At 41.4% G+C, this 26,857-nt stretch overlaps 1 protein-coding gene across 14 annotated transcripts in view; it reads left to right on the plus strand.

Moving 5' to 3' along the window:
• Positions 1–26,857, plus strand: part of nrxn3b (neurexin 3b) — a 272,252-nt gene that overhangs the window by 187,949 nt on the left and 57,446 nt on the right. For all 14 annotated transcript variants that reach the window (XR_003463220.1, XR_003463221.1, XR_003463222.1 and 11 more), the window contains one exon: positions 16,970–17,151. Coding sequence is in view for 11 of the 14 variants with exons in the window: in XM_027284467.1 (XP_027140268.1) it covers positions 16,970–17,151 (182 nt within the window). In the remaining 3 variants the exon portion in view is untranslated. The remainder of the gene's footprint in view (positions 1–16,969; positions 17,152–26,857) is intronic.

Here is a 26,857-nt window from a genome sequence, read left to right on the forward strand (position 1 = left end):
TCCTGGTTTTTGGAACAGAATATGCAATCCCATGTCTTGAAGTGATGAGTAGAAGTTGAGTATTCCACAGTAACGACCAATGCCACATTCCAAAATCTGCTTAATGCTTAAGTGGCCTACTTTCATCCTGTGATCCTGCTGCATCTATTATAAGTAACAAATAAAAGTTGAACGAAAGTATCTCTAATTAGCCACTGCCCAGGGCAATTCACTGTGTCATTACTGCCCTGGTGACCTCTCTGTTTGGCCTTTGCACTGCTGCCCTCGCCAGAGTGCCTTACCTGAACTACCTGTCACAATCTGGAAATTACCTCAGGCTGCTTCTCTGCCTTTCATTTCGCCATACTTAGAGTCATTCACAGACTGAGAATCTGTAACCTCCTCCATGGAGCTCAGGGTCAAGTGCAACAATGGAACTGGGAGTATCCAGATTGTGCACAAGTCAAGAAGTGCTTTAATAAGAGGTGTTTTTGAAATGTGAAAAGGAAAGAATAGAGGTTGTATAGCTGTGAAGTAAGATTCTTAAGAATAGGGGATTCATGTTGGATATTGAACTTTGTTGGTACATGGTGCTCTGGGAAAAATGATAGACTTGAAAGAGCTTCTGTGTGATTTTCTTCACATTTTCCTCAAGTAAATGTTTTGTTCTTTTTTTTACCAGTGCCATTCAATGAATTATTATTCTACTCCTGCAGCTGGCCGTGTTAACTCAAGGTGAACAGCCAAAGCACTGTACATAATATAGATCATATGCCTTTTGTCCATAACACCAGACAGGAAACTATTACTATTATTATGTATTACTATTGTGAAAGAATTTCCTGTTAAGAGCCCTCTGTAACATACAAAGCAATACAAGTAATGTTATATGTGTATATACATGCATAAAACTACAGCGTAAACACCGAAAGATATTTATTGCTGTTCTTGCAATGTCTGTGCTGCTATTTACGCCTCTCGTGATCCACTCAAACACATCCCCATCAGTATTCATAACCAACACCGCAGTAAAATGAAGTCAGATCCTGATAGGCTCTGTGCGACTGTGGCACCTGTTGCCTTATTGGCTCAGTGTGCGGATTGATGTCTTCCCTTTGATGAAACAAGAGCTCATGTCTAGACTATACAATGGGCCCTGTCACCTTGCCTTTCTACTGCAACATATTTAAAGTGTGTAGGTCACTGAGCATCTACAGTTTTTCTTTTTAGCAGAAATGGATTGGGTGCCTATAGGTAGGTCTTCGCATGACAGGAGTAGTAATATGTTTTAATGAGCTTGACTCCCCAGGGGCAGTGGAATAAGTTTCTCAATTTGGCGTCCGAGTGAGGGAAAAAAAAAAAAAAAAAAATTAAGAGCCCGTGCTTTGTGCCAATGTATTGTCCCAGGGCAAGGAGAGAGAAAAAACTGTTGAATCAAGACATGCCAAAATATATTTGAATGATGCATTTTTGGGTCCTGATTTGTCGAAGGTAGCTCAGGGGTTCTGCTGCCTGACGCTTTCTTTGTCTTTCCTGTGCATTTGCTCATTTTCATGCACACCATATTAGCCAATACGTGTGCGAGCCTGGCCTGAAGGATTGAAGTACAGCTTTGTGCAGAGGCCTATAGTCCCCATGCCACTGCAACAATTCCCACAACCGTTTGACTCATGCACGGTGGCAGATTTCTTTTGCCTTTCGTGAGCTGTTGAAAGCTGGCGTCACTCACTTTAAAATGTCTCGTCAGTTCATCCTAAGTACATCTACAAAGGCAGCAACTGTGGTTGCCTGGTATGGATGGGGTTTAGGTATATGAATGTACAACTGAAAGAAGAAGACGGAAGAAAGAGAGCTCGTAGAAACAGAGGGAAAGAAGGCATAGAAATGTTTGGTATCTTGGCTTCAAGGTGTACACCTACTGTCTTGCACTGAACTCTGCACATTAGAAATCTGTAGGTGCACACTTAAACCCTAGACAACACAAGCACACAGTGGGGAACAATGAGCTCATGACCAAGTCATTTCTAAACCCAGTACATGTTTTATATATCTATTTAATAAAAGAAATAGATTTGAAAAAATTGCGGACCTATTATTGTATAGTGCATGCCAGAGCTACAGTTATACTTTTTTTTTTTCAGATTACTGAAGGTAGTCAGTAGTATGTTTCACTGAAAATACAGAAAATACAGAAAGACTGCTTGATTTTCTCAATATATTTTGTTGTGCTAACACGCTCCGGGGCAACTGTCTCCTTCCTCAGGGCATGATATCTATTTAATCAATTTAAATCTATTCTTGGAAACAACATACGCTATATCCAAATTCACATAACAACTCTTTTATCCTGCATCATGCATGTTTTGAGTGGTAAAATTAGGGTCACAGGTCACGCAACATTGGGATAACTTGCCATAGAATAATTAGAAACACATAATAATCTAAGAACAAGTTTTCAAACACTTCAACATTCATATACACATGAGCACATTTCAATTGCCAGCACATCCACATGCACACACACACACACACACACACAGACCAGCAGTAACAACATGGAGAGCTTTTTGGCTTAGCCTTTAATTAGGCCGATACTAAGACACTGTGAGAGGCCAGCATGTTCCATCCCGCTGCCCGCCAAACTCCCCCAGGCCTTCTCAACATCACCCTGGGCAAATTCAGCTAAGCCTTGGCCACTGATCAGCATACACATCCACTTACACACAAGCTCACTTCATATTCCCAGGCTCACATGTGCATGCAGATGTGTGCAATCTCCTCGAACACGTGCTCACTTAGTGTCTTTGTTTTGTCCTCAGTGCGACTGGCATACGCCCTCCTGCCTATCGCCAATCCATAACTCCAGCTTAAGTATTCCGTTAATTACAGCTTTCAAGAAGTACCCTTTACCCCACCCTTGTCCCTTCCTCCCCCCTTATTGATTGCAACTGCTCTTGTTTATTTGTAGATAGGCCACATGGCAGTGGCCTTTTAAGCATCTATCTCTGTTGCTCCCACCCCTCCCCTTCTCTTCCTAAGCCCATTCTCCCCTTTTTGATAAAGGATTGGAAACAGATAACAGAGGAGGTGGTGCAGGACCGACCTCTCCATGGCTTTGTGGCCAAATGACTGAAAGGAGATGGATTGCGGCTCCACCGCCAAATTTCCCTCCCGTGGCTTGAGTCACTGCTTTGTTTTGTCTCGGGCTCGATGTCCTTGGTGCAGGGGGTACTACCGGCAAGACTCGATCAAGGTATTTGGTCAATGGTAGAGGAAGAGTAGTCGGGAGGAGAAGAATGGAGAGGAGAGAGTGGAGGTGAATTGAAGAGAGGGAGGGCATTAATTATAAGGTTGACACATTCAATAGAGGGCCGAAGTCAAACCACCTACCAGAGGGAATTGGAAAACAGCAACTACAGAGTACCATTCCAATATCGGAACCCAGTTGCAGGGATAAAGACTGTCTCAGTCAGAGAATGTGCTATCTATCTAGTAGTGTGTGTGTGTGTGTGTGTGTGTGTGTGTGTGTGTGTGTGTGTGTGTGTGTGTGTTTGGGAGAGTAAAAGAGAGTGGAAAAAAAGAGATTACTTGAGTTTAATAGTATTCATGCAATCTAGGTATACACAGAGTAAAGGAAAAACAAAGAGTCTCACCATATACACAGTATTTTGTCCCTGCCACCCAAAGCAGTTTGACAGAATTGAATGGAATCCCTAAAACAACATGCAGGAATGCCGAGTCCAGACCCTTGGTTTAATGATCTAACAGCAAACAGTTAATGTGAGCAAAATGCCAGGAGCCGAGAGCCGCTGGAGAATTAAACTTCATCTAGTAAAGGGGAAAAAAAAGATTCAAGTCCAGCCAAATTATTGCCTATTAGTGTCAACTTCCTACTTCAGGTTGTACTAACGGTCCACTTTCATGTGATGGATTGAAACAGTTCCCGCATGTGACCCAATACAAGTCCATTACTGTCATTCGTCCTCCATTAAAATGACTGTCTTTCGATTTCCAGTAATCAAACAATGTGTGAAATTGTGCATGCAGCTAGTTAGCAAGGTGTTGGGCCTTTACAAACCGGCAGAAATGCTTTTATTTTTTTACCTCATATAGGTTATATCATTGCAGAATTCATGAGGCTTGCATAGGTGATTGATTGTAACACCCAACCATAGCTCCCGAGCCTCACTCAAAGTCAACTCATCAAAGGCATGAAAACTCACTTCCTGCTGCATGAAATAATACTGAGGCAAGACCCTCGGTGGTGACTACAGGTAAAGCCCCCCATCGAGATGGCTTCTGATACACTTTGATGAATGACCATTACCATGTACTGATTGCTTCCATGAAAAATGAAAGATTGGTACACTTAACTGTGGACCCTGTGTGCCTTACAGGTTGTAATGCATGTTACACTCAAATAAGAGCTACAGTACCTGTCAAAACTTCACTTCATCAAGGTTGCCGTTGATGGCAGACCTCATCTTAAATTGCAGAGTTGCTTGGTGAGAAAGAAAGGGCCACAGTGAGCACAGAGTTAGATGTTACTGTGGAATTGAAGTCCTTGGCTCAGAGGGAGGCGACTGAGTAAACTTCAGAAAAGTACAAACTTGATTGAATTATTTTTTTCTGACTCACACTGCAAACTACATTTTGTATGTGTGTATTTTTTTCCTGTTTTTTGTATGTGTGTGGTACAGAGAGTACAGGAGACGTGGGAGTTGCATTGCAATGTACATTTAAGTATATTTTTTCATCGTTAGTGGGGGAGAACACCTTTACATCAATGAGATGTAAAGGTGTTATAGGTATGGTTGGAGATGATGTCACATTTGTCACAGACGTTGGTGGCTAAGATGTGGGGTTGCTATGCCAACTGCAGGCACAGCTGGTCTACTTTTGGAGAAGACAATGAAGCTGTGTTTTAGCGCGCAGTCATCAAATTCAGACGAAAGGAAGTCACTGAGCAAACAAAGAAGATGAATGTTTATTCACAGTGTGATTTTGATCTAAAAAACAAAAAATCTCTATTGTCAGCTTGATTGCAGTGTTTGTCTTCCCCTGCAAAGAAGAGCCATTACTGTGTATAGCATGTTAGGTTCAAGTACTTTTCTATTTGATGTTGTCGATATCAAAGGGAAGATTATCCTTGCTTCGTATAAGACGCTGATTCCTTTTAGCATCCGTCCGTCCTGCTCTCTAATCCATATTCTTCAAAGGCAGGTGGGCATCTGAGACAGAAATTCTCATCCTGTTTTATAAATAGAGTCTACCTGTAATTGAAACACACAGCCAGCATGTCAAAAGAATGGATGATTTGACAGGGCTGGTGTGGAAAAGGCTTGCTCTTTCCTTCAGCTTGCAACATTTTGTGTGTGACTGTCAGCTCCCCAAAAAAAACTGCAATTACTGTGAGAGAAGAAACTGTATGCAGAAGTGGTGCCTTAATTAGAAAATCTCACATTTTTAGACTTTCGGTTGAGCTCACCAGAGGAAGGGAGAGGAGGCAAAGGTGTAACATAGCTTATTTTATCATCAGCATGAAATTAACACCACCTAACTCCCATGAAGCAAATGCTGGAGCTGGTTAGTTGGCGTGGCGATGGTGGTAGCCAGTTTGACATATAGTCAGTCCATCTCAGCTCATTACATTCTGTACACAACTAGTCAGAGGTAAGCAAGCCAAACTAGCAAAATCCATTTGCTGCTGTGGTTTGTTGACATTTTGTGAAAAATAACTCTATACGCTTGAATGGTGGCCAGCTCTTTATTTATTTTTGTTTTCCAACACAGGACCTTCCATGGAAGAATCCATTCTATAGAAAATAGCCTATGTATACCTGTATGCTACAAGGTGGCATTTTCAATTATAGATAGAAACACAAAAACCTGAAGGATGCCACACTCACAATGTTACATAAACAATCCTAGAAGAACAGATCTCTACCACGGTGTCTGGAAGCATGTGTGTATGGAACAGGGAGTGCAGGGAGTGTCTACCGAGTAGGCATGAGAGTCGTTGAATGAAGGGGAGACACTGTGCAGGACAGGAAGAATTCCAAAACACCAGCAACGTAAAATGTCAGTTTCAAAGTAAAAATGCCAACAGAAGAATTGACCAACACCAATGGGACCGCGATACAAGATTCCAAACTGAAGCATTTTTCTATCACTTGCTGGCCGGTTAACAGAAGTGAGGAGTCAGCGTTCAATGGTGGTATAAAACAGAGCAGTCAGTAAAATAGGCTTTTCATTAAAAAAAACGTGAATTACTGCAACCAAGAGAGGTCCTTGACCTCAAAAAAATATTAGGCTGATGGGTCCAGCAGTATGTGAGATTAGCTGTGGACAGCTACAAACATGGACGCATGCGCACACAAACAAATAATCCCTGGCAGGCATAATAATAAACTACCACACCGTTACCAAATGCAATCATAGAAATAAGAATATTTATGTGTATCCTTGAGGACTTATAAACATGCAAATCAGATGAACGTTATATCGTGTGGTGTTCATAGTCATGTTTGTTGGCTTTCGCTCTAAGTGTGGCATTGCTACAGTTCTTTTATGCGTTACTGCTCATGGTCAAAACTTCCACAGGGTACCTTTTAAAAACTGCTAATAAAGAGCAGAATGCGTTTTTATTCGATTAATATAACAACATGTGCTTCCAGGATCATAAAGACTATTGTTCTAAGAAATTTACCTCCTCAGCCCCAAATTGATTTGATCAGAGTCTCCAGACTGACTGACCAGTCAAGGTGTTTTTCATGGAATGTGTGGTGACTGGGTGTTTTGTCCAGTATCCCTTACTTTCAATGGATCTCTTGTGCTGTATCGCCCTATCTTTTGCTTCCACTTTCAACAACAATTGGATGAGTAAAGCTTGAAGTGTTCTTTGTGACCTCGCAATTTCCACATTTGTGGACATTGCCAGTTGTAAAGGACGAAACACAACCGACTTTGTAATGCACTGTTTGTACAATCTAAAGTTTTCTCACTCCCTGGACCCGAAAAGGCAAGTTTGTAAAAAGTTCAGAATGAGTAAATGTTACCAACTGGGGTTTGAGTCATAAAGGCCTAGGGATAAGATCAGTGGCTGAGGTTGCTGTGTTGTATTTGTGTATGAGGGCCTTTCAGTTAGTGCAGAGAGACAGGGGAGAGAGACAGGGACAGACTGGGAGAGAGTGAGGAGGAGGAAAGGAGTTCTGGGCTCTCCGCGAAGCCTTGGCAAAGGCAGACAGGCTGCGCTATCCTCTGGGGAAGATTCAATTATAAATGATGCTTCCACTCGGAGCCATCTTGGAATCCCTTATTCTTTAGGAGATCTTCTTCACCTAATCCTCAGCAGGGTTTGGTGTGGCCTGCCTCTGAAGTGATATGCCTCACACACATTGTGTGTCATGCATTATGAATGATGTGAAGGAGACACTCATGTCCTAATTTCGCTGAGAGCAGTGTGAACATCAACACTAGACCTGACAGAATGCTAATTTTCCCCATAGAAAGGAATAGGATTGAGTCAGGTTTTCCAGAGCTTTAGTGTGCAAGTGTCCCAGAAATGTATTTGCAATCTTTGTGTGTTTATGCCATCTCAATCTGACTTTTCTCCACCTTTGCTGCCCATCTTTTTCTGTCAGTCTCTTCTTCTTTTACCCAGCTTCCCTCTGCGTCTCTCCTAACTCGTGCCTTCTTTCCTTTCATCTCACTGCAACGTCTCTCTCCCCTTTCTAAAAATTCTACTGGTGGTGGCGTGCAGCATTAGAGTCAGCAGACAGGTCTTCTTTGTAGCCTAGAGTGCTGCGTGGATCTCAGCTGCAACCCCCACCCTCCTCCCCTAGCCTCTGAAATCCTCTTCAGACCCCCTTCCCTTTTCCTCATCCTCTTCCTTTTCCAACCAGAGAGAATAGGACCTGACATCTCCAGAGAACCGAGAAAAAAAATCATTTAAAGCCCTTCCTCTCTGTCCGCTTGCCGCTACAACAGAGAAGAGTGTCAGTAATGCAGCAGGAGGGGAGACAGAAAGGGGGGGGGGACAGGGCGGGAGGGTGAAACTTGCTATCTGACTTTCGCAGTAATGAGGGGAGAGTTGTTATGGCTCACCTTCTGCTGTTCAAGTCTGTGTGTGTATGTGTGGGTATTTTCACGTCTGTGTACTCAGAAGCTGCGCCTTTGCAGTGTTACATGAAGCTGAAGTGAGGATACATGACTGCTTCGTTAATGGGTGTCTGTGAGTCGATCTTCCTGTTCTTCTGTAGCGATCTGAGGGTGGTTTGACATGCCTGTGAGTAAGAAACCAATGCCTTTTTCCTTTTGCTATGATCGGAGGAATGGGGGGGCTGAACTGAACATCTCCGACTCGCATCTACGCCACTTGACTCTCTCTCCATCTGTGTTTCTCTATTCTCCGTGGCTGCTTCCTCCTGCAAAAAGTGACTCTTCTCCCCTACTCTCCCTCTCCACATCTCCCCACTTCTGCCTCAGCATCACGATACAGATGGCAAATCAAGCTGTTCATCATGGAAATATATGTCAAGTGTGTCCCCCATCAATGAAGGGTGACAAAAAAGATAAGAACTTTTTAATTGAGCCATCTCACCGTGTGTTGCGTTGTTGTAAGTCATTGCAAGTGTTTTTGAGCACAATCGAATTACATACATTCCATATTAAGTTCAAGCTATAGGGAAGAATTATGCTAGGTAATTTAGTCTCAGAAATAATATTGAAGCAAGATACATTCTATGATCTCAACAGGATTCGTTATAGGTTAGTACAACCCATGGAAAAACGTTGGCAATGCACCACGCTTGGTGACATCACATAATTCCCAGCATAGCCTGCCCAACTTCAGCATGAACTGAGATCTAATTGATCAGAATAAACAGTTCATCTAAATATCATTAAATAATATCTATGTTCCGTCATTTTTATTTAACTTGAAGAGAGTTCCCTTTTTCAAACAGAAATGCTGGAAGATTATATCTTCTAAAGGTAAATTTGTTGCATGAACATGCAATGGTCTGACATTTGTACAAAAGTCAAGAAGATAAAGACATAGCATGGGGTCCAAAAATCTATTTTCATGTAAAACTGTCAATAATGAGAAAGATTGATGAAAAACATTAAAAAATATGAAAAGGTATAATATGACACATAAAAGAAATATTTAAGATTCTATATTATTTCTCTGTCAGTCAATTAAAATTTAAGCTAATTTATGGCACTGACCAGCTTAATTAATTTGTACAAAAGATCAGATATCCTTGAATTATCCCTTTCATCGAAGCATGAGTTCAAATGACTTGGATTGATTTTGTCTATTCATGGGAGGCTCGTTAGAGTAACTTAATTTGCAGCCAGTGTTCACCTTTTAAATGGCTGTACCTCAAGTTTCCAGCAGATCATTGCTTACTAGAAGGTAGATTTGTAATAGTGAGGAACATGGTATCTGAACTAAGTGTCAGAAGTCAAATTGTTATTCCAAGCAAAGAGAGCCTTTCTCAACATCTACTCAAGGATAGACTGAAGGTTTTGAAGAGGGCAGTGTGTTGAACTCTAAAATGCCTTGAAGAAACTAAATCAGTTGTATCCAAAGCACGATCAGGCAGACAGAAAGTAACCACACCATCAGAAGATCAATAGATCAAGTTTAGTTCCCTGAGAGATAGACAAGTAACTTTATCAGAGATATAGTATTTGATAAAAAAAAAAAAACATGACTAAACTCTTGGGGTGGGGTAATAAATACCAGCATGGATGAGTGGAAAAAGTCTTACTCGTTGATTAATCCAGTTTTAAGATTTATGGCAGTACCAAAAGGGTGTATGTAAAGAGATAAAAAAAAAGAGAGAGAGAGAGACAGTGAAACATGGTGGTGAGAATATCTCAGTCTGGGGGTATTTTGCACACTCTGGAGTTGGGAACCTACACTTAACGAGGAGAAGTAGCACTTGATTTTTCAGAGACATTGCATCTTTGTGGAGAATTCATAGTGCAGCACGATAGTGACCCCAAACCCACCTCAAAGCTTTTCAAAGAACATCTTCAAAGAAGATCAAGGAGTCCTGACTGTCATGGACCTTTCTCCACAGTCATCTGACCTCAGCCCTTTTATATTATGGGGGCGCTCAAAGACGGAGAAAGACATCACAAGATGGAATTCTGGAAGAACATGAGTCATCAGGTTTCACCCAAACGTGGAGTCCGTGTGTGGAGTCTTGTGAATGCTGTCGTTAAAGCTAAAGGGGGACAAGATGGAACGCAAATCAGTAGCTGCACAAACTACAGCCCTCAAAATAGGCATACAATTTCGACAAAAACTAATCATAATAAAGATGGATTTATTGTAGAGCTGCTAAATTAGATCGCATTAGTTTAAACTAGGTGACCTCAAGAAATTGCAAATGTTCAGTAGGTTGCACTATTATAGCTAATGATTAGTTCAACGATTAGATAATATGATGAAAATTAAATTATTATTATTACTGTTAACTGGAGACTAATTTGTTGATGGATAAATCATTTCTTGGACTGTCTGTCAGACAAAAACATTCATTTGTAGAAATCACCCTGGGCTCTGAGAAATGTCCTTTTTTTAAAAATATATTTCACAGACTAAGCAATCAATAAATTGAGAGAATAATTGCCAGATTAGTCGATAATTAAAATAATCATAGGTTGCAGCCCTGTACACCACACGCAATATATTCTTGAGCTCCCTGAGCTCCTGTCACCTGCACTCCCTTTGCACTGGCGCCAGCAACCGATTCCAACAAAAACCGTCAGCACTAAATCTCTCTGCAGCAGAGAGGCCTTAGCTTCTCTTGGCATTGTTGGGCAACTGTAGCACAAATACAACTACTGTAGTATTTGACTGCTCAATCCTGGCGTGTGGAGCTGCTGCCCAGCGGCTCAGACTTTATCATGCTGGCTACCGGTGCCGCTTTGCTTCCAGAGCAGGAGCAGCAGTAGCAGAAGCTGCCTGAGCCTCTCCCTCGCTTTGTTGCATTTGCTAGTGAGTTCTGGCTCATAAAGTAAGAATATAACTCTGACAAAATGTTATACAATGTAGAGTAATCCACACAATCCTCTGTACGCACTGTGTGGACTGGGAAATAACTAGAAAAGCTATAATCGCATACCGTGTTATCACCTCACTACCTTTTTGAGTTTGAGTTGAAGTTTCCTTTGTGTTTACACACGAAGGTTTCTTTCCAACGACCACCCATGATACAAAATAATATGTGCATATAAGATTTAATTAGGCTGAAAATATTAGTATATAAAATGACAATTTTAGGGCAAATCTTGACAAATAACCAATTGTGGCTCAATCCCAACACTTATTAGAGCATGTTTCTTGCACATATATCCTAATACAGCTCTGACTTCCACTTTTCACTATGTGTGCCCTGTCCACTCTATCTTTGTTTTTCCTGCACCTTTTATTACCCCTGGTTTTTGGTGCGTGAATCTATACAGTGTGATAATGCTACAGCTTATTACAACAGCGAAACAGACAGTGTAAATCATTCAAGGCTGGCTGTTTCCTTTACATAGCCATTTTTCACAACACACTAACCTTCATCAATCATATTCTGCATTTTGTTGTCGCTGGTAAGCGATGGGACACGTGGCCAGCATGTGTGGTGACAATGTAGAGACACATACATGTGTATACGCCAGAGAAATGCATTAAAAATTAGTACACATGCATGGATCAATAGTATTTTAGCCATTTGCTGTGAAGCTGCTTCTGGCGGCTGATTGAGGATGGAGTGTGAGAGAGAGAGAGAGAGAGAGAGAGAGAGAGAGAGAGAGACAGAGAGGGGGGAACATTCAATCATCTCTCTCGTCCCTCACTCTATCCCAGAGGGGAGAGGCAACAGTTGGAAATATGAATTATGAAATGATAAGAGGTTGTAAAATGGAGATAAATCCTGGTGATTACACAGCTCAGTATCTCACAATTCGATTCCTCTGCCAATGATTCCTTATTGTAGTTGTGTGAAGGACAGCAAGCCTAATAATTCCCCATGTATGAAGCACGGCAGGGGAAAAGTATTGTGATGATAGAGTTCTTTTGAACATGATTGAGGAGGCAATTACATTTTGCATCTCACTGAGATTTTTTTTTTTTTAAAGCTCCTCTTTCTTTTCCTCATTCTCCGATGGCAAAAAATTCGACCACATCAAACCATGTTTGTCTTCTTTTTCTATCCCCTGGGGTGCCAGCGCTGCAGAAAGCCCAAGAGATAACAAGGGGAAAGACATAAAAGTACATAAACAACACACACCAAGGAGAAAGGAGAGGAAATGTGTGTGTGTGTGCATGAGCGCGTGCATGCTTCTTGACGTCAGTGTGCGTAAGTCCAGACTCATGCATGTCTATACACATGACTCTGTGTGTGTGCATGCATACTGACACAGAGAGTTTAGAGCATTTACCCACTGCAATTGTGTGTCTCGTGGGTAGCTTGCAGTGGCACCATTTTCTTTGTGGCTGCCTGCACACACACACACAGACACACACACACACACACACACACACACACACACACACACACACACACGCCACCTTATCCAACTTAAAAAATAAAAAAATAAAAAATTCTTGACCGCCGTCTTCCTGCAGTTGGACAGACACTAACAGTCTTTTACTGTAGGTCCTCTACCAGCTGCCTCTAAACACAGGATTTTATCACAGCATGAAGTGAAGCCTGAATAGAACCAATTACCCAGTTGTAACAGACGTACGCCATGGCAGCTGCTCTGCTCTTTGTGCTCTTTTATAGATAACATTGTTGCCTAGTACACTTTAAATGTTTATGTGGAAGACAGAGAGGGAGTAGAGCGTGCAAACAAGCTTGTAAAGGATGTATTTCATATGTAGTTTTAATTACTGCCGACGTAGTTAGAGGCAGTGGCTTTGACGGGCGATCTTTGTTTGCTCCACTCAGATTCCCCTCCTGTCAGGTGCATTGAAACTGGTAACCCTTGGTCATTTCTGGCTCTGCATGAACATACCTTATCCTCCTCTTTTTTTTTTTTCCTTTTGTTCTTCCTCTTCTTTTTTTCTAGTTGGATAATGTCACGTGTGGGGCCTGAAGGACAGGACATAGTTCTGTTCTGCAGACAGGTGTCCTGACCTTCTGTCTGCACTCCCACGCCTCAGGGGACCTCTGCGAAATAGAGGCCAAGGCTTTGACCTAGTCTCTCATCTACAGTTTGTTTCTAAACGGAGGCATACTGCAGATGCAATGAATCACAACACTGGAGAGTAATGCATCAGTGCATTGCCTTTATTTCAAAATGAACACAGTGGCTCATGTGGAGGTATTTTATTGTGTTTTATTGTTGACTATCAAAGAATTATCAAAGAAAGTCAGCATCGGTCATTATTTCTTTCAGAGGGTTTTCTATCTCCCATCTCTTTACTTACAAATCAATGAAGCATCCATATGCTACAATTAGATTTCAAATGGCCTCCCTCCAATACCCACTGGCCATGGCAAGATTGCATTATTCAAAGATGAAGATGAAAGTCCCCTCTGATCCACTAAAATAACATCTTGTGCAGTAATCTGTTTGTAGATTTGATTCCTTTGATGATATTTTCCCTGTAGTTGGCTTTCCACCAGGGCGTCATATCTGTGGAAGGCATGTATGTTGGATACTTCATTCTGCTGTTCACTGGCATAAGGTTTCAGCCTTGTAAGCAACAATGACAGTAAGCTGTCCATCTCTGGAAAAAGAGCCAGGAATTACCAGGATAGCAGATGAAATGTCTGCAGTAATAACAAAAGAAAGTGACACAGGAAGGGTCATAAAATACCAAAGTGTGAAGAGGACTCACAGCCATTTTCCAAAAAGCACATCAGAAATTTGACTTCTTTTACTCAATTGCTTTCATGCGTTTGACTGGATCATCATCCTAGAGGTGGTATCAAAGTCTCTGTTGAACTCTCACTGAGCAAATCAAGAGGGGAAAGAAGTGTCAAAGCCCGTCACTTTGGCACACACTGTTACAAGAGATCCCTTTTCTTGTATGGTTGTCTTCTTAATGTTTTTTTTTTCCAGACAACGAATGACATTCTTTTTTTATTACCGTCTTGTAATTACATGCGCATAAAAGGTTTTCTTAAAAAGTACTAATGTGAGATCTTCTTGCTAATGTAGAGTACACACTGCTGCAAAACAGTTAAAGCAGTCGATTTATTGTATTTTAATGAAGAACTGCCCTAGCCTTTTCCTCATTTTTGCATTCTGCTTTCTGTGTAGCACATTTTTTAATCCTGGGTGAAAAAAAACCTTGAAAGGACTATTGTTTATTAACAGCTTTGGGGCAGGTTAATGCCAAAGGAGGTGTTAGTTGAAGTAATTGAGAGTATGCATGCTAAAATATGCTAGAAAAGTTCAAATATGCCATTGCTTACCCTCACTTTAATCTAATTAGTCTCCCTGTAAAATCTCTGAAATTCAATTATATCGATTCTCTGTACATTCACACTTGAGTTGAAAGGCCCTTTTGCTCTGTGTTGAAGTTGCTCAAATGAAACTCTTGACCTTGGGAGTTTAGCCTGGCTGACACAGTTCTTACATTTTCCTCACAGTTGCTAACTATCCATACACTTTTTCTCCGTTGAAATCTTCAGATGAGTACCAGAAATGATTCCACATTTGATGATTTTGTGCACAATTAATGCATGAATTGATATGCAGAGGACTTCCTCTCTTTGTGTGAAAATACAGTGCAGTCTGCGCCCAGCAGGTTGTTAGGGAAATGTGCTACATTTCAGCGATCTCGGGTTCTCTCTTTTTTTCTCTGTACGTGCAGATAATCACCCACTTGTGCGATTGTATGTGAGAATGCATCGCATTTTGAGTGCTTGTGTGGACGCACACGTGTTTGCACACTCTTTTTTTAATACTCGAACATCACGATGTGCATTTGTGCCTTCGTCAGTCGGCCTGTGTAAATGTGTCGGTGTGTGTGTGTGACTGCCTATGTGTGTCTCATGCCGAACATTGTCTTCTTGAAACACTAAGCAAATCTCCTCAATGTGATAATTGGCTCCCTGGGGTGCTTGTATCTTTGCTGCTCATCATCGTCATCCCCTCCAGAAAAAAAGAGTGTGTGTTAGATGAGATAGGCAAAGTTTGCTCGTTTGCCGGGGAAACTGATCCCAAGTCTGCCTCAACTCTTTTGGCAAGAAGAAACTTTGAGGCAATGAGACAGCGGGGCCAGATCCGGTGCAACCTGACTGCAGGCTGCTATCTGCTGTCTTCACAGCATCAGGACCTTGTTTTCAGACAGACACGATGCCATGGAGGAAATGAGCTATTTGAGGCAGGTGATATATGATGCAAACATCAGCTTCAATTGTTGCAATGTCATTGAGAGCAATAGAGATTTTATTGTTTCTCTTCAGGGGAAAAAAATGAAATCTCAAAGGGAGACGTCTGTGTTAAACCAGCCTTGTATGGCTATTAGTTACAAGAGGAAAAGCAGTCGTTTGAGGCTCAAAATGCTTCACTTGTTTTGATATTTTTCATGTCACATAGACGACCTTAGTTGGTGGTTTGCATTGCTGGCACCTGAGGTGTGTAAATTGCGGACCTGTTTGTGTGCCTGAAGGCAAATAGAGACACTCATCTGGTCGATAGAATCTCTCCCTCTCTCTTACCCTCTCTCATCCATATGTTCTTGCAGTCTCCAGGGTATTATGGACCACAGAGCAGATTGTTGGCCGCTTCATAGGGGAAACAGTGAGACAGCTGGGCACCCATCACAAGGCCAAACAGATGTTCAGGTGACTTGGAGAGGAAGGGAATGGAAAAGTGAGGAACGACAGGAGAGGGGGGGCTGGGTGACAGAGGGAGAGAGGTGATGTGGAAGAAAGGGATGCAGAGGGATGATGGAGGCAGAAATAAAATGAATTAATAAATTGATGCAAGAACTCAGAGACTTCATTACCAATTCCCTGTCAGCCTCTGCGGTGGGCCAAATGCTTTCCACTATCCTTAGGCCACCGAAGTCTGTTTCGTCTCCCATATTGATTCACCCACAAGTCTATCTGCTGTAGGTCTAATGCCTTTGATCTCTTGATCATCTTTGCCTAAATGTGGACGAGATGGCTAAGCAGCTCAAGGATTCAGCGCTTTAATTCTGACGCACCTTGGGGAATACTCAGAAGTTGGAATTGAATCCGACCCTGCAACCAAATAATGAAACTTTTCTCTCTCTTTCTTTTTTCTCTCTTCGACATCATGAGGAGAGAAAAAAAATAGAAAACCACAAACAACTTTCACAGATTCTGTGGCTCTGGGCCAAGCTTGATCCAATCAGAGCCTCTAATCTGACACAAATCTGCATAGTGGCTGATGTAATAACAAAAAATTTCATTCTGGTGAGCTTCTCTACCCCCACTGGTACCGCTGCCCTTTTTTCTACTCTGCATTTGTCAAATTAAACTAGACGAAGGTTCTTCGATTTTTTTTTTCTTCTCCCGTCTCTCCTTTCTTGCGCCAGCCTTTGTTCTTTGGTTGCAGGTCTCATATATAATACATGAGAGTTGGGAGACTTATCCGGTTCTGGTCATACTCGCTGTTATTCCCTGGAAAGGGGCTATATTTAAGAGCTGGATAGGTCATAGATGGCGCCAGGGGAGCTGCTGACTTCTACCCAAAAGGTGGTGGTGGCTGAATACCATTAAAAACCTAAAATAGAGCTCGACACAATTACATTGTAGCAGTGGCAAGGTGGATGTAACGGAATTACAGTAGATTTAGGTCCTAATGGAGGTAGTTTGGATCTAGTTTCGTCAGAAAAGTGTCTTGTTGGTGACGGCACTGTGCTCCCTTGTGTCTAGTTACAGTATGTTTGTGCATCACAGAATTGGATTTTACCCTATCTCCTTTTATCTGCTTCTCTTTCTCCTCAAACAAATCTAATTGCTTCCCCTTTTTACTTCTTGTGTCTCCACAGCTGGCACCACATATATCTTTGGTAAAGGAGGGGGTCTGATCACATACACGTGGCCCAATAATGAGAGGCCAAGCACACGGACAGACCGGTTGGCAGTGGGCTTCAGCACTACCATCAAAGATGGCATCCTCGTCCGCATCGACAGCGCCCCGCGTCTGGGTGACTACATCATGCTCCACATCGTAAGTACTAATGTTGTCATTTCAAAATGCAGCATCATTTAACAGCTTGGTACAACATTCGCTGTCATTTGTTTGATTAGATTCAGGCTAAACATCTGGTTCAAGCGAACTATGAATTGTATCTTAGCACTTATAAATTACAGTAAATGAATCTATGCATTTTTGCTATAAGCACTCATGTTTCTAGCATTAAATCAAGCAAAAGTGTAGCTGGCAAAGATGATGACCACAAACAAACCTCTGAATAATTCCTCGAGGTTTACTTATTGCAGTCTTCAGGCCAAATTCTACCGAACGTGTTCAAACTGAATAATACAAATGGTGCAGATCCATAAAAGAGAAAAAAAAAAAAAAAAAAAGATAACTTACTCCCCTATTCAAAGTCTCTGCTCACCGTCCTCTTCCAGAATAACCCTGCCTCTCTACCATTCAAACTGACTCCCAGCATGAATAATGAATGCGGCTCTCCATACATATGCAGTGTGTTCCCACATGTTGGAGTTACATGATAGAAACCGGAGGGGTCTGCAAGTTGGAATTCTCGGCCAGTCGACTGTGCATCCATGCAGCATGTTAATAATCTCACTTTGCGACCTTGGGTTTGACTCGTTTACATAAGCATTAAGTATTTACATAATCATCAACAGCAGCTAGATGAATGCAGAGCGTCAAGTCAGTGCGATGGAGATATGTGGAGGCATCGGTGCATGGGGAGGTGGGGTGTGGGGGTTTGGGGTGTTACTGCTGACGCCATGCGAAAAAAGATGTGATGATGAGGAGGAGCTACAGTTGCTAAAGCAGATTGAAAGTCTTTTTCTTCTTAAAGAGCTCCCCTCATCTCCTGAGTGCTGGCCATGTGGTGCAGAGAAGCAACCATCTGCTCTGCAAAGATGAGGGCCAACAACAAGCCGTTCGGAGCTGCCTTTACAGTGCAGAGAGATAAAGTGAATATGTGTGTTTGCATGTGCGTGCCTAGGTAAAAGAGGAAGTGGAATGGCAAGGTTCGAGGGAAAATGATGAAGATGTACAGTATCTCACTCGGGCAATGTGAGGAAACGCCTCCTTGCGTTTCAAACCAACTGAGTAATTGCAAGAACCCTTTAAGGAAGGAGAAGGAATGCATTTTTAATTCTGCTTTTTAGATATCACAGCATAGCTAGCCAAGCAGAGTATCTCTTATAATTTGGCTGCGAGTCGTTGGGCGGTGAATGTCTTCATTCCTCCAGTCTCATGGCGCTAATGAATTTATTAATAGAAAAAAGCAACTGGAGATTTTGCCAATTCATTTAGAGAAGCAGCGTGTTCTGAACAGTGTAGCTTTTGGGTGTTTTTTTTTTTTGGGGGGGGGGGGGTTCTGCGTGGGTACCATTGCACCGCTAATATTTCAAATGATTTATTGACAGCCAAGGGTATACAAACAAAGTGGGTTTCATTTAATGTTACTAGTGATTGTACCCTTAAACTATAAAACACAGCACTGCAAGGCTCCATTTCTCCCTCAATTACACTTCTATTGAACAGAAACCAGATGAAGAAAGCTGGATTTTTTTGCCACAGGTGAACAGTGAATAATTAATTAGACCTTGAGTAAATATGTAGCTGTGAGAATGGTGGATTTGGTTATCTCGGGGGAAAATACACCACTGCTTGACCTTTCTGCCTGACCGTGATGTTTGTTGTTGTTATCTGGATAACACATTATCATTTTGCCCCACATTAGATGTATGTTTCCCGCCAGGATCGCCTGGATCTCTCAGAAGGTTAACACAATATGGGTATTGTCTTATTCGCAGCTGAAACAACTCATCTTTCTTTACACGTTTTATGTGTGGTAGCAAGGCTATTAAATCCACAGATCACTGAAATGTCATTAGATAACAACTCCTAATGATAGACGTCAGGTCTTCGCTGTCAGCGTTTTGAGTTTAGTAATAAATCTGAAGGAAAAGGTTAAAGGTGTTACGCCTGTCCATTCTGGATATATGTCTAACCAAAGGTCGAATGAGGCCCGGGGCCATTACCTCAGCCTTTGCAATTATTAGGTCACTACTTCAGCACGCTGAAGTCTTTCTTAATTTCTTGAATGAATGAATGAATGAATGAATGAATGAATGAGTAAAGTCAAGATAAATTAGGCACACTGTACCATTTGTGATAGCTGGATATATGACATGCAGTCAACAAAGAGGAAAATAACTTCAGTTTTTCAGCACACAGATCACAAATTCTTTTTTAATGAAACTTCACCAGGAGAACATAAATGTCTTTGACTGGAGAATCTAATGCTTGCAGTTTACTCTGAAAGGGAAAAAAATAGACCTACATGGCTTTTTCTTAAACACTCAGAGCCAAGAGCACAGAGGAAAAAACAGACATTTTGAAGCGAGACCTAATCACTGACTCCCTTAGTCTGCCTCTCTCTTTTTTGCGTTCTTCATTATCTCCCCTCCCTCCTCTCTGTGATTAGCTTACGGCTTGTTTGGCAATCATGAATTAGAATGCTGATTGTAGTGTTTACATTTTAACTGCTAAGAACAACTGCACGCTCGGTTTGAAATCTGAGGGGCAATTTGGGGTAATTTGCAGAGGTGAGCACGACATTTTGCCATCACTGGTGTTTTTGTTTTGTTTCTGTGGAATTCATGTCATTTTCTAGGCTCTAATACAGAGCGCTAAGCAGATGAGGATCCTTGTCAGGCAGCTTCCTGTGTTTCATGTTGCATATAGTAAAAGATCACCTCAATCTAATACTAATGAATCTAAAAAACTTAAATCTGTTCAGAAAACAAATCAAACATGGTTGTTGTATAATGAGTGACTTTAGGGTGAGTCAAAAGGGGGACAATACCACAGCGATTAGTAGTTATGTGTCAGTGTGTGTATTTGGGGTAAAAGTGTGTGTGTGTGTGTGTGTGTGTGTGTGTGTGTGTGTGAGTGTGTGTGTGTCAGTGTGCGTGTAAGGTTAAGTCCATAACAGAAAGACTCTAAGCCGTGGGCTAGATGTGCCGGTGGTGACTCAGACAGTCTCTCACCAGGGACTGCACATGACTGCAGGTGAAGATTACCCAAGACGCACACTCACATTGGCACACACACATAGAGAAATCCTTCAGGATCTCATCTCTACCACATAATGTGGGGAGAAAGCCTGCCTTTTTTTATAATTAAAAGAACAGTTGCCACAAACAGACAAGATGGGACAGTTAACGACACAAGCTTAAAGAAACTGCACTGCTTAAAAGACACAATGGGAACCCTATTTTAGTGATAAATGTGCCGGTGATAGTAAATATTATTAAAGGTTGGTGTTTCAGAACTGTCATAATATTGTCTGGATATGAAAGGAAAATCAGCACCTTCTGTTTCTTTGAAGACAACCTTGTGACTGGTGCATCATCAATTTTAATCACAAATGTCTGGCAGAATCTGAAGGGTAATACAAGATATTATTGATGCAGATAAGACATATATTACCCAATATGTACCCTGTACTTGAAAGCTGTCATTTATGATCTAAGAAGTGAAATTGAGAATGGTCCTTGTCAAAGTGACAGGAGAGGAGGATGACAGCAATACTGTACGTGTCTCAGCCACCAGAGAGCCTGTGTCTTCTCCTTTACATTGAGCACTAACGGGAGAGGGAGTGCATGTCGAGGGAGTTGAAGCCCGGTTCGTCACGGCTCCGGCACTTCTCTGGATATGTCGTAGGTGACAAGTTTGGAGTTAGGCAGATCTGAAATTGAGAACGCTCCATCAAGTTTAATGTCTGGCAGCTTCTTTTGGTTTCCAATTAAGGGGGGAAATCACAGCAAGACACCTGACAAGATAAAGACTCCGCAAGAACACCTTCTCTGTAACAGGTAACTTAAAAATATGCTGCCCTGCATGCAAAGTCATTACAGTGTCAAATCTGGTTTGCCACTTTATGGATGAATGTGACATTTTAGCTCTTAAAAACTTTTATTTAAACTATAAACCTTTCCTGCTGTGCGTTTAGTTTATTGTTTGTTTGCGTTTACCATTTTAAATTTAAGAGGCTTGATTTGATTTGAATTTGAAGTTTTTTCATATTTACGTTTTAATGATTTGCACTTGTGTTTAATGCGAACAAAATCAAAGCCACTTTTTTGGCAATGATATTACACTCCATCAAATGGATGCACAGATGCTCCAGATGTCTTAATGTGCTGCACACATGTTTTTCCTCTGATCCTAGCCAGCAAAAAAAAAAAAAAAAAAAAACACGTATTCACGCTTCATCTTCATCCCATCCCTCTTCAGAATTTAAAATCTTCGCCCTCTCTCAAACACATACACTTACATCCAGTCAGACGTTGTCTAATAGCACACAGAATTACATTACCCACTGGAGTTTTCCCATCATGCTAATTCACGGCTGTTTGATAATTGAAAACCTCTCTGCACACTCAGACAGAAGTTGTGGAATGAAATGAATGTGTATGGTTAAAGCTGTTTTGTACAGACCATGTTCTATCCATATTCCCATCACCCTTACATACGTTACATGCATACATGCACTAAAGCATGTATATTTCAATGAATTAATGCAAGAGTACAGATGCATAATTCATCCGGCTCTTCACTCCCTCCTGTCCTTCCCCATCCATCCATCAGCTTCTTTTCCGTCTGTATGTGTTTATGTTTTTCCCTCCACCTTCCTCCCTTTCTCTCCCTGTCCCTTTGACAGACCTAATATAAGATGTTTGATGTGTACCTGTGTGCATCAGCGCGTATATGGCCAGCAATGTATTGCTTCTATCAAGTTACCCTAGCTCGGCAGGGAAAGATAGATATTATCGTGGTTATGGCTCATGGCCTCTGATAACATTACAGCTTCTTATTTGTATTTCCTTACCTCCCACATTTGATTCCTCCTGCAGAAATAAAGAGCCGGGAAAATATACCTCGCAGCTGTTTTCACAGCTAGTTGCATGCAGTACATGCGGTCAGCATTATTGTAACTTTGTTGATAAATAAGTATTACTCTGATGCTGAACAGCAGAGTCATTTTTATCTCCAATGCTTTATTATTCAGACGGCCATATTTTTTTCACCTAGCATCCGTTATTTAGGCTGATAAACACCCTAAATGTTATCATTACAGGGGCCTTTATTGGCACTTGCACAGGTTGCTTCTTATGAGGTCAATATATAATACCAGATTATTGGCACTATATCTTCCCTGGGAGTGACACTGTTGACATATTGATTTTTCACAGCATGCTGAGCTTAACTGGCATACTAGCTACCAGATGGTGCATGTGTATGCGTGAGGTTACCGGTTACATGTGGCGGTAAGAAGATGCGAAACACTATATGATCGTAATGGATCATTCATGTTTATTTTTATCTGGATTTCAAAGAAGCAGTGTGTAGGACTTAATGGCACCTAGCAGGGAATTTGTGGATTGCACACACTGCTTGTTCTTGCCTCGTCTTCAGAAACGCAACATTCTACTGTAGAAACAAAACAGACAATACAGTATTTTTTGTTTTTTATGGATACCATAGATATGCTACAGAATTTACTGCAGTTCTTGTTTAGACTGCTATTCTAATAGTAGTTGTAGAAACATTTAAATCTAGATTCTATTGTTCTTAATCGGTGGAGTTTGCTGTTCAACATCCAACTCCTAAACCCACGACTCTTTGCTTTTTCTACATACCCTGAAGTTTCCATTGTACACAGTTCACACAGCAGACTATGCTATTTATGTCCAGAAAATCAAACCATACTCAGATAATGATTGCACTGTTCCAACATTTACCCTCTGAACATTTTGACATGTCACAGTAGGAGAAGTGCGGGTGTAAATTAAATTAAATAAAGTAAAAATTAATGATGGCCGAATTTCATTTAGCTGCTTGGTATTGTGCAGGCTGGCTTAGTGTCATGGCTTACTGGTACTTACTAGTAACAGATCGTTAATGTTGTCAGTACCACCTGTCCTTAATCAAAATGTCTGCTGTAAAAGAGGGATGGCATTGAATCCTTTTTATGGAAGCTAAAGTAAGACCTCAGATTGTTGTAGCACTAAAACCTGATACTGTGGAATGAATGGAACCAACTTAGGGAAACGTTGAATTTTATAGTGACAATGACAAAGAAACTTGATCGGTCACATCCAACCGACACCCGATTCACCTAATTAGGTGAGAATCGTATGATACAATCCAGCGTATCGTACCAATAGAAACTCCTACGAGGGAATAGTGATACATGGCCTCAAGTTTAGTTGTGTCCAGTATTTTGCCCAAATGTAACTACCACAGGAATATGCACCATTTGACTACAAACTTAAAGTAATGATGGTTTAAAAATTAGTTTCTGCAAATTATGTAATAACAGGCATGAGGTGAACCTGGGACTTAAACACACTTCATTCAAGGAGAGCTTGACTGAAAATCTGGTTTTATTTTGCAAAAACTGAGTACCTTGATGGTGCTGCTGTAAGAATGTGGACTGCAAAGTTAATTTATCTTTATGTACGGAGACCAACTCACTCGTTTTGATCTTTATAAAAGATGGTCCTGAAGTAACCCTCCAAAAAATCCCCAGAAAAAGGGTGTTAATATTCCTGAGTGTCCTCCGGTAAAGTCTTGTCACTGATGTTCGTGAGTTGACAGAAAATAATCAGGAGGTTAAGAGTTTGGTGCTTGTGGTCATTAATTATTAAAAACCTCGACAGGCACCTCCACTTTAACTGAAAACACAGAAAGTGATGCACAGACACACTTAAATGCACATTACACCGAAAGCCTTTTTGCATCTCAAACAGCACATGCATGGATACACAAAAACATATGTAACACAAGCCCTCAGACTCTTTATTTCTCCCTCTCTGGCGTCTATACACACCCGCCTACACGCACACTCTCACTTATTCTCTCACTCTCTGCTTCAGCCATGTGTGTGTGTATGTATGTGTATATATATATATATATATATATAAACACATACACTTCCACAGGATTCTTCAACAAATGCTCACACCACGGTACACTGGCACTGACACTCAAACATGATACAAGGGCTCTTCAGGGACATATGCCTGTCAGTCATCCATGTCATCCAAAGACACTCGGAAGGGATTTATGGAGCAGACCCTCTGACACACACACACACACACACACACGCATGCATCACTCCCATCACAGAGAAAGTAATAACCGCTCAAGTTGGACAAATAAAGCAAGATTATTACAATGTACCCATGTGGTCCCTGGCCTTAGCCCTGGCTTCAGCGATGTATATTTCATGGATTAAAATGAAAAATTCAATGAGAAACAACAAACACTGTTCCTCCCTCTTCTTACTTTGCTCTCTGACAGCCACCCCTCTGGGGGATGCTCATGTTTTCACAGCTTCATGGTAGGACATGAATCCTATTCTCACAGTGATGGAGAGACAGAAGGAGAAGATGAAAGAGACAGAGAGTGGAGCATCGTGTACATCAAAAAGTAGAACAAATACAAGAGGCAGAATGAAAAAGTGAGAGGGGGGGAAGAGAATAAGAAGAGGTGGGAGGAAAAGAGTTGGGGTGTGAGATGGAGAGATGTGGGTATTTTATAATTCAGAGCAGGATCAGAGACAAACTTGGCTCAGATGGGTCTCAGTACATTGGCTGTGAATTCCAAATTTTGTGTTGCCTTTCTCTCTCACTCCGAGGCCACCCCTCCCCTCCCCCCAACACTTGCTACCATCTTTCTCCCTCTTATCTCTTACCCCTTATCTCTCCCTTTCTTTCCTTTCCTGCTACTGTGCCACAGAACTATTGTTTTAATACTAAAGTTTAGATTGGGTACTGGTAGCCACTCGGTCATTCGGTTTGAATTCAGCTGCAGTGCGAAAAAATATCTCTACTAGAGCTCCTGCTAGCAAATATATATACATATAGTATATATATATATATATATATGCAATATGCATGCACACATAAATATTCAATGACATATTCTGGAGAACTTTGCTGACCATCAACAGCGTGGTTAGCCACTATGTCTATAGACAGTCCTCACAGTGTTGCTGTGGGGTTCACACACCCTCCAAACCTGATCATAAATAAAGATTAGGGAGTGATAGCTGGCTAGTTTTGGAGTTTGAGCCGATGATGTTACCAGAAAGCAAATAGAAAGCAGAAGTGAAATCTGAACCAGAGTTCAGTGGAAAATGAAATTACAAGAGCATCAGTGGATATCATGGATGTGGAAGAAACTGGAACACTTCTGTCCTGTATTTTCTTGTAGCTTCTCCTAACAAAGTAATCATTGTTTAAAGGAATAGCGTGGCCCTTTAGAAAAAAAAAAATCACTTGAAATATGACTGCAGCTAGCAGCGGGTTACCTTAGCTTAGAATAGAAAAAGGGCATGACTTGTTGAACAGCAGCTACCTGACAGAAAGTGACGTCAGTCTGTCCACTGACTGATATCAACAAAACCATTAGACTCAACCTCCCAAAACTTCACAATAGAGCATCATTGTGATCAGTGCATGCAGTCAAGGGAGAGGCAGTGCTGCCCATCACTGGTCCTATTAGCACATAACTCAGCCTTTAAGTAGCTGCACTTTTTTAGATGGAGACAGATGCTCTCCGAGATCAAAGCACTTCACTTCAGTCAGCAGCATTTTATAATTTCCTTTATTTACCCCGCTCCAGACGCTATACGCTATGTGTGCGTGAGTGATGAGCGGGGCAGCTTGTGACGAGCACCTAATGAAAGATCAGAGGGATTTGGAATCGATTGAGGTGTATCTCACACACAATGCCAGGTGCCATCTCAGCTCCGAAGACACTCCTAAATCCTCCTGCAAGGCTCAACATTACCCTGTTACAGCCACTCTGTGCTGCTCTGCTGTCTCTCACCTGAGCCGCCACAGGACAAAGAGACAGATGACAGAAGACAGAGATAGAGTAAGGAGGAGGGAGGGGAGTAAAACCAAATAAAAATAAATGGAGATTCACATTTTAGCAAATTGACTCCCTTTCGGATTATCAACGAAGAAGGGGGGATGATGAATTGCGGGCCTGCTCAAGTGATAAACGTCAACATTAGAAAATAAATCTAGCGGAAAGAAGGCAAAAAAAAAAAAAATCTTCTGCCTTCAATATCAGCGAGTATGTGGCAGATTGGCTCACTCACAAACACACACACACACACGTACGTACACGTATGTACACACTGCAAATGTATTCATGGAGGATTAAGCAAGAAGTTGTTTTTTTTCCTCTCCTTCTCGCTGATAAAGAAAGAAGGGGATCAAATTTGAGTGTGAAGCTCCTTCACAGATGGAGTGAAAATGTGAAAGTGAGTACCTGTGCATTTTACCGAGTGTGAGTTTGTATTTATTTAATCCTCCCATTATTGAGTCTCACCATGACAAAGCTCTATTGACAAGGAGACAAAAAGAACTATATCACTTTTTTATGAAGCCGGGATCATCAGAAGCCAATCTATAGGGATAAAAGATATTTCCTACTGGATGGCACGTATATAGAATTATTATAAGCACTGAATCCATGAAGGTTATAGAGTGTATCTGGGAGTTTTATTGATCCTCAAACGTTCTGGGCAGGCAGCGGGGCAAATGGCCAAGGACATGACAGCCAAGTCTTCCATCTCCTCATCTCTTGTTCTTCTCCTCTATTGCCCTCAGCCATTTCCTCTATCTCTCTATTGTAGAGA

This window comes from Larimichthys crocea, chromosome XI (genome assembly GCF_000972845.2).
Source record: "Larimichthys crocea isolate SSNF chromosome XI, L_crocea_2.0, whole genome shotgun sequence".
Lineage (NCBI taxonomy): Eukaryota > Metazoa > Chordata > Actinopteri > Sciaenidae > Larimichthys > Larimichthys crocea.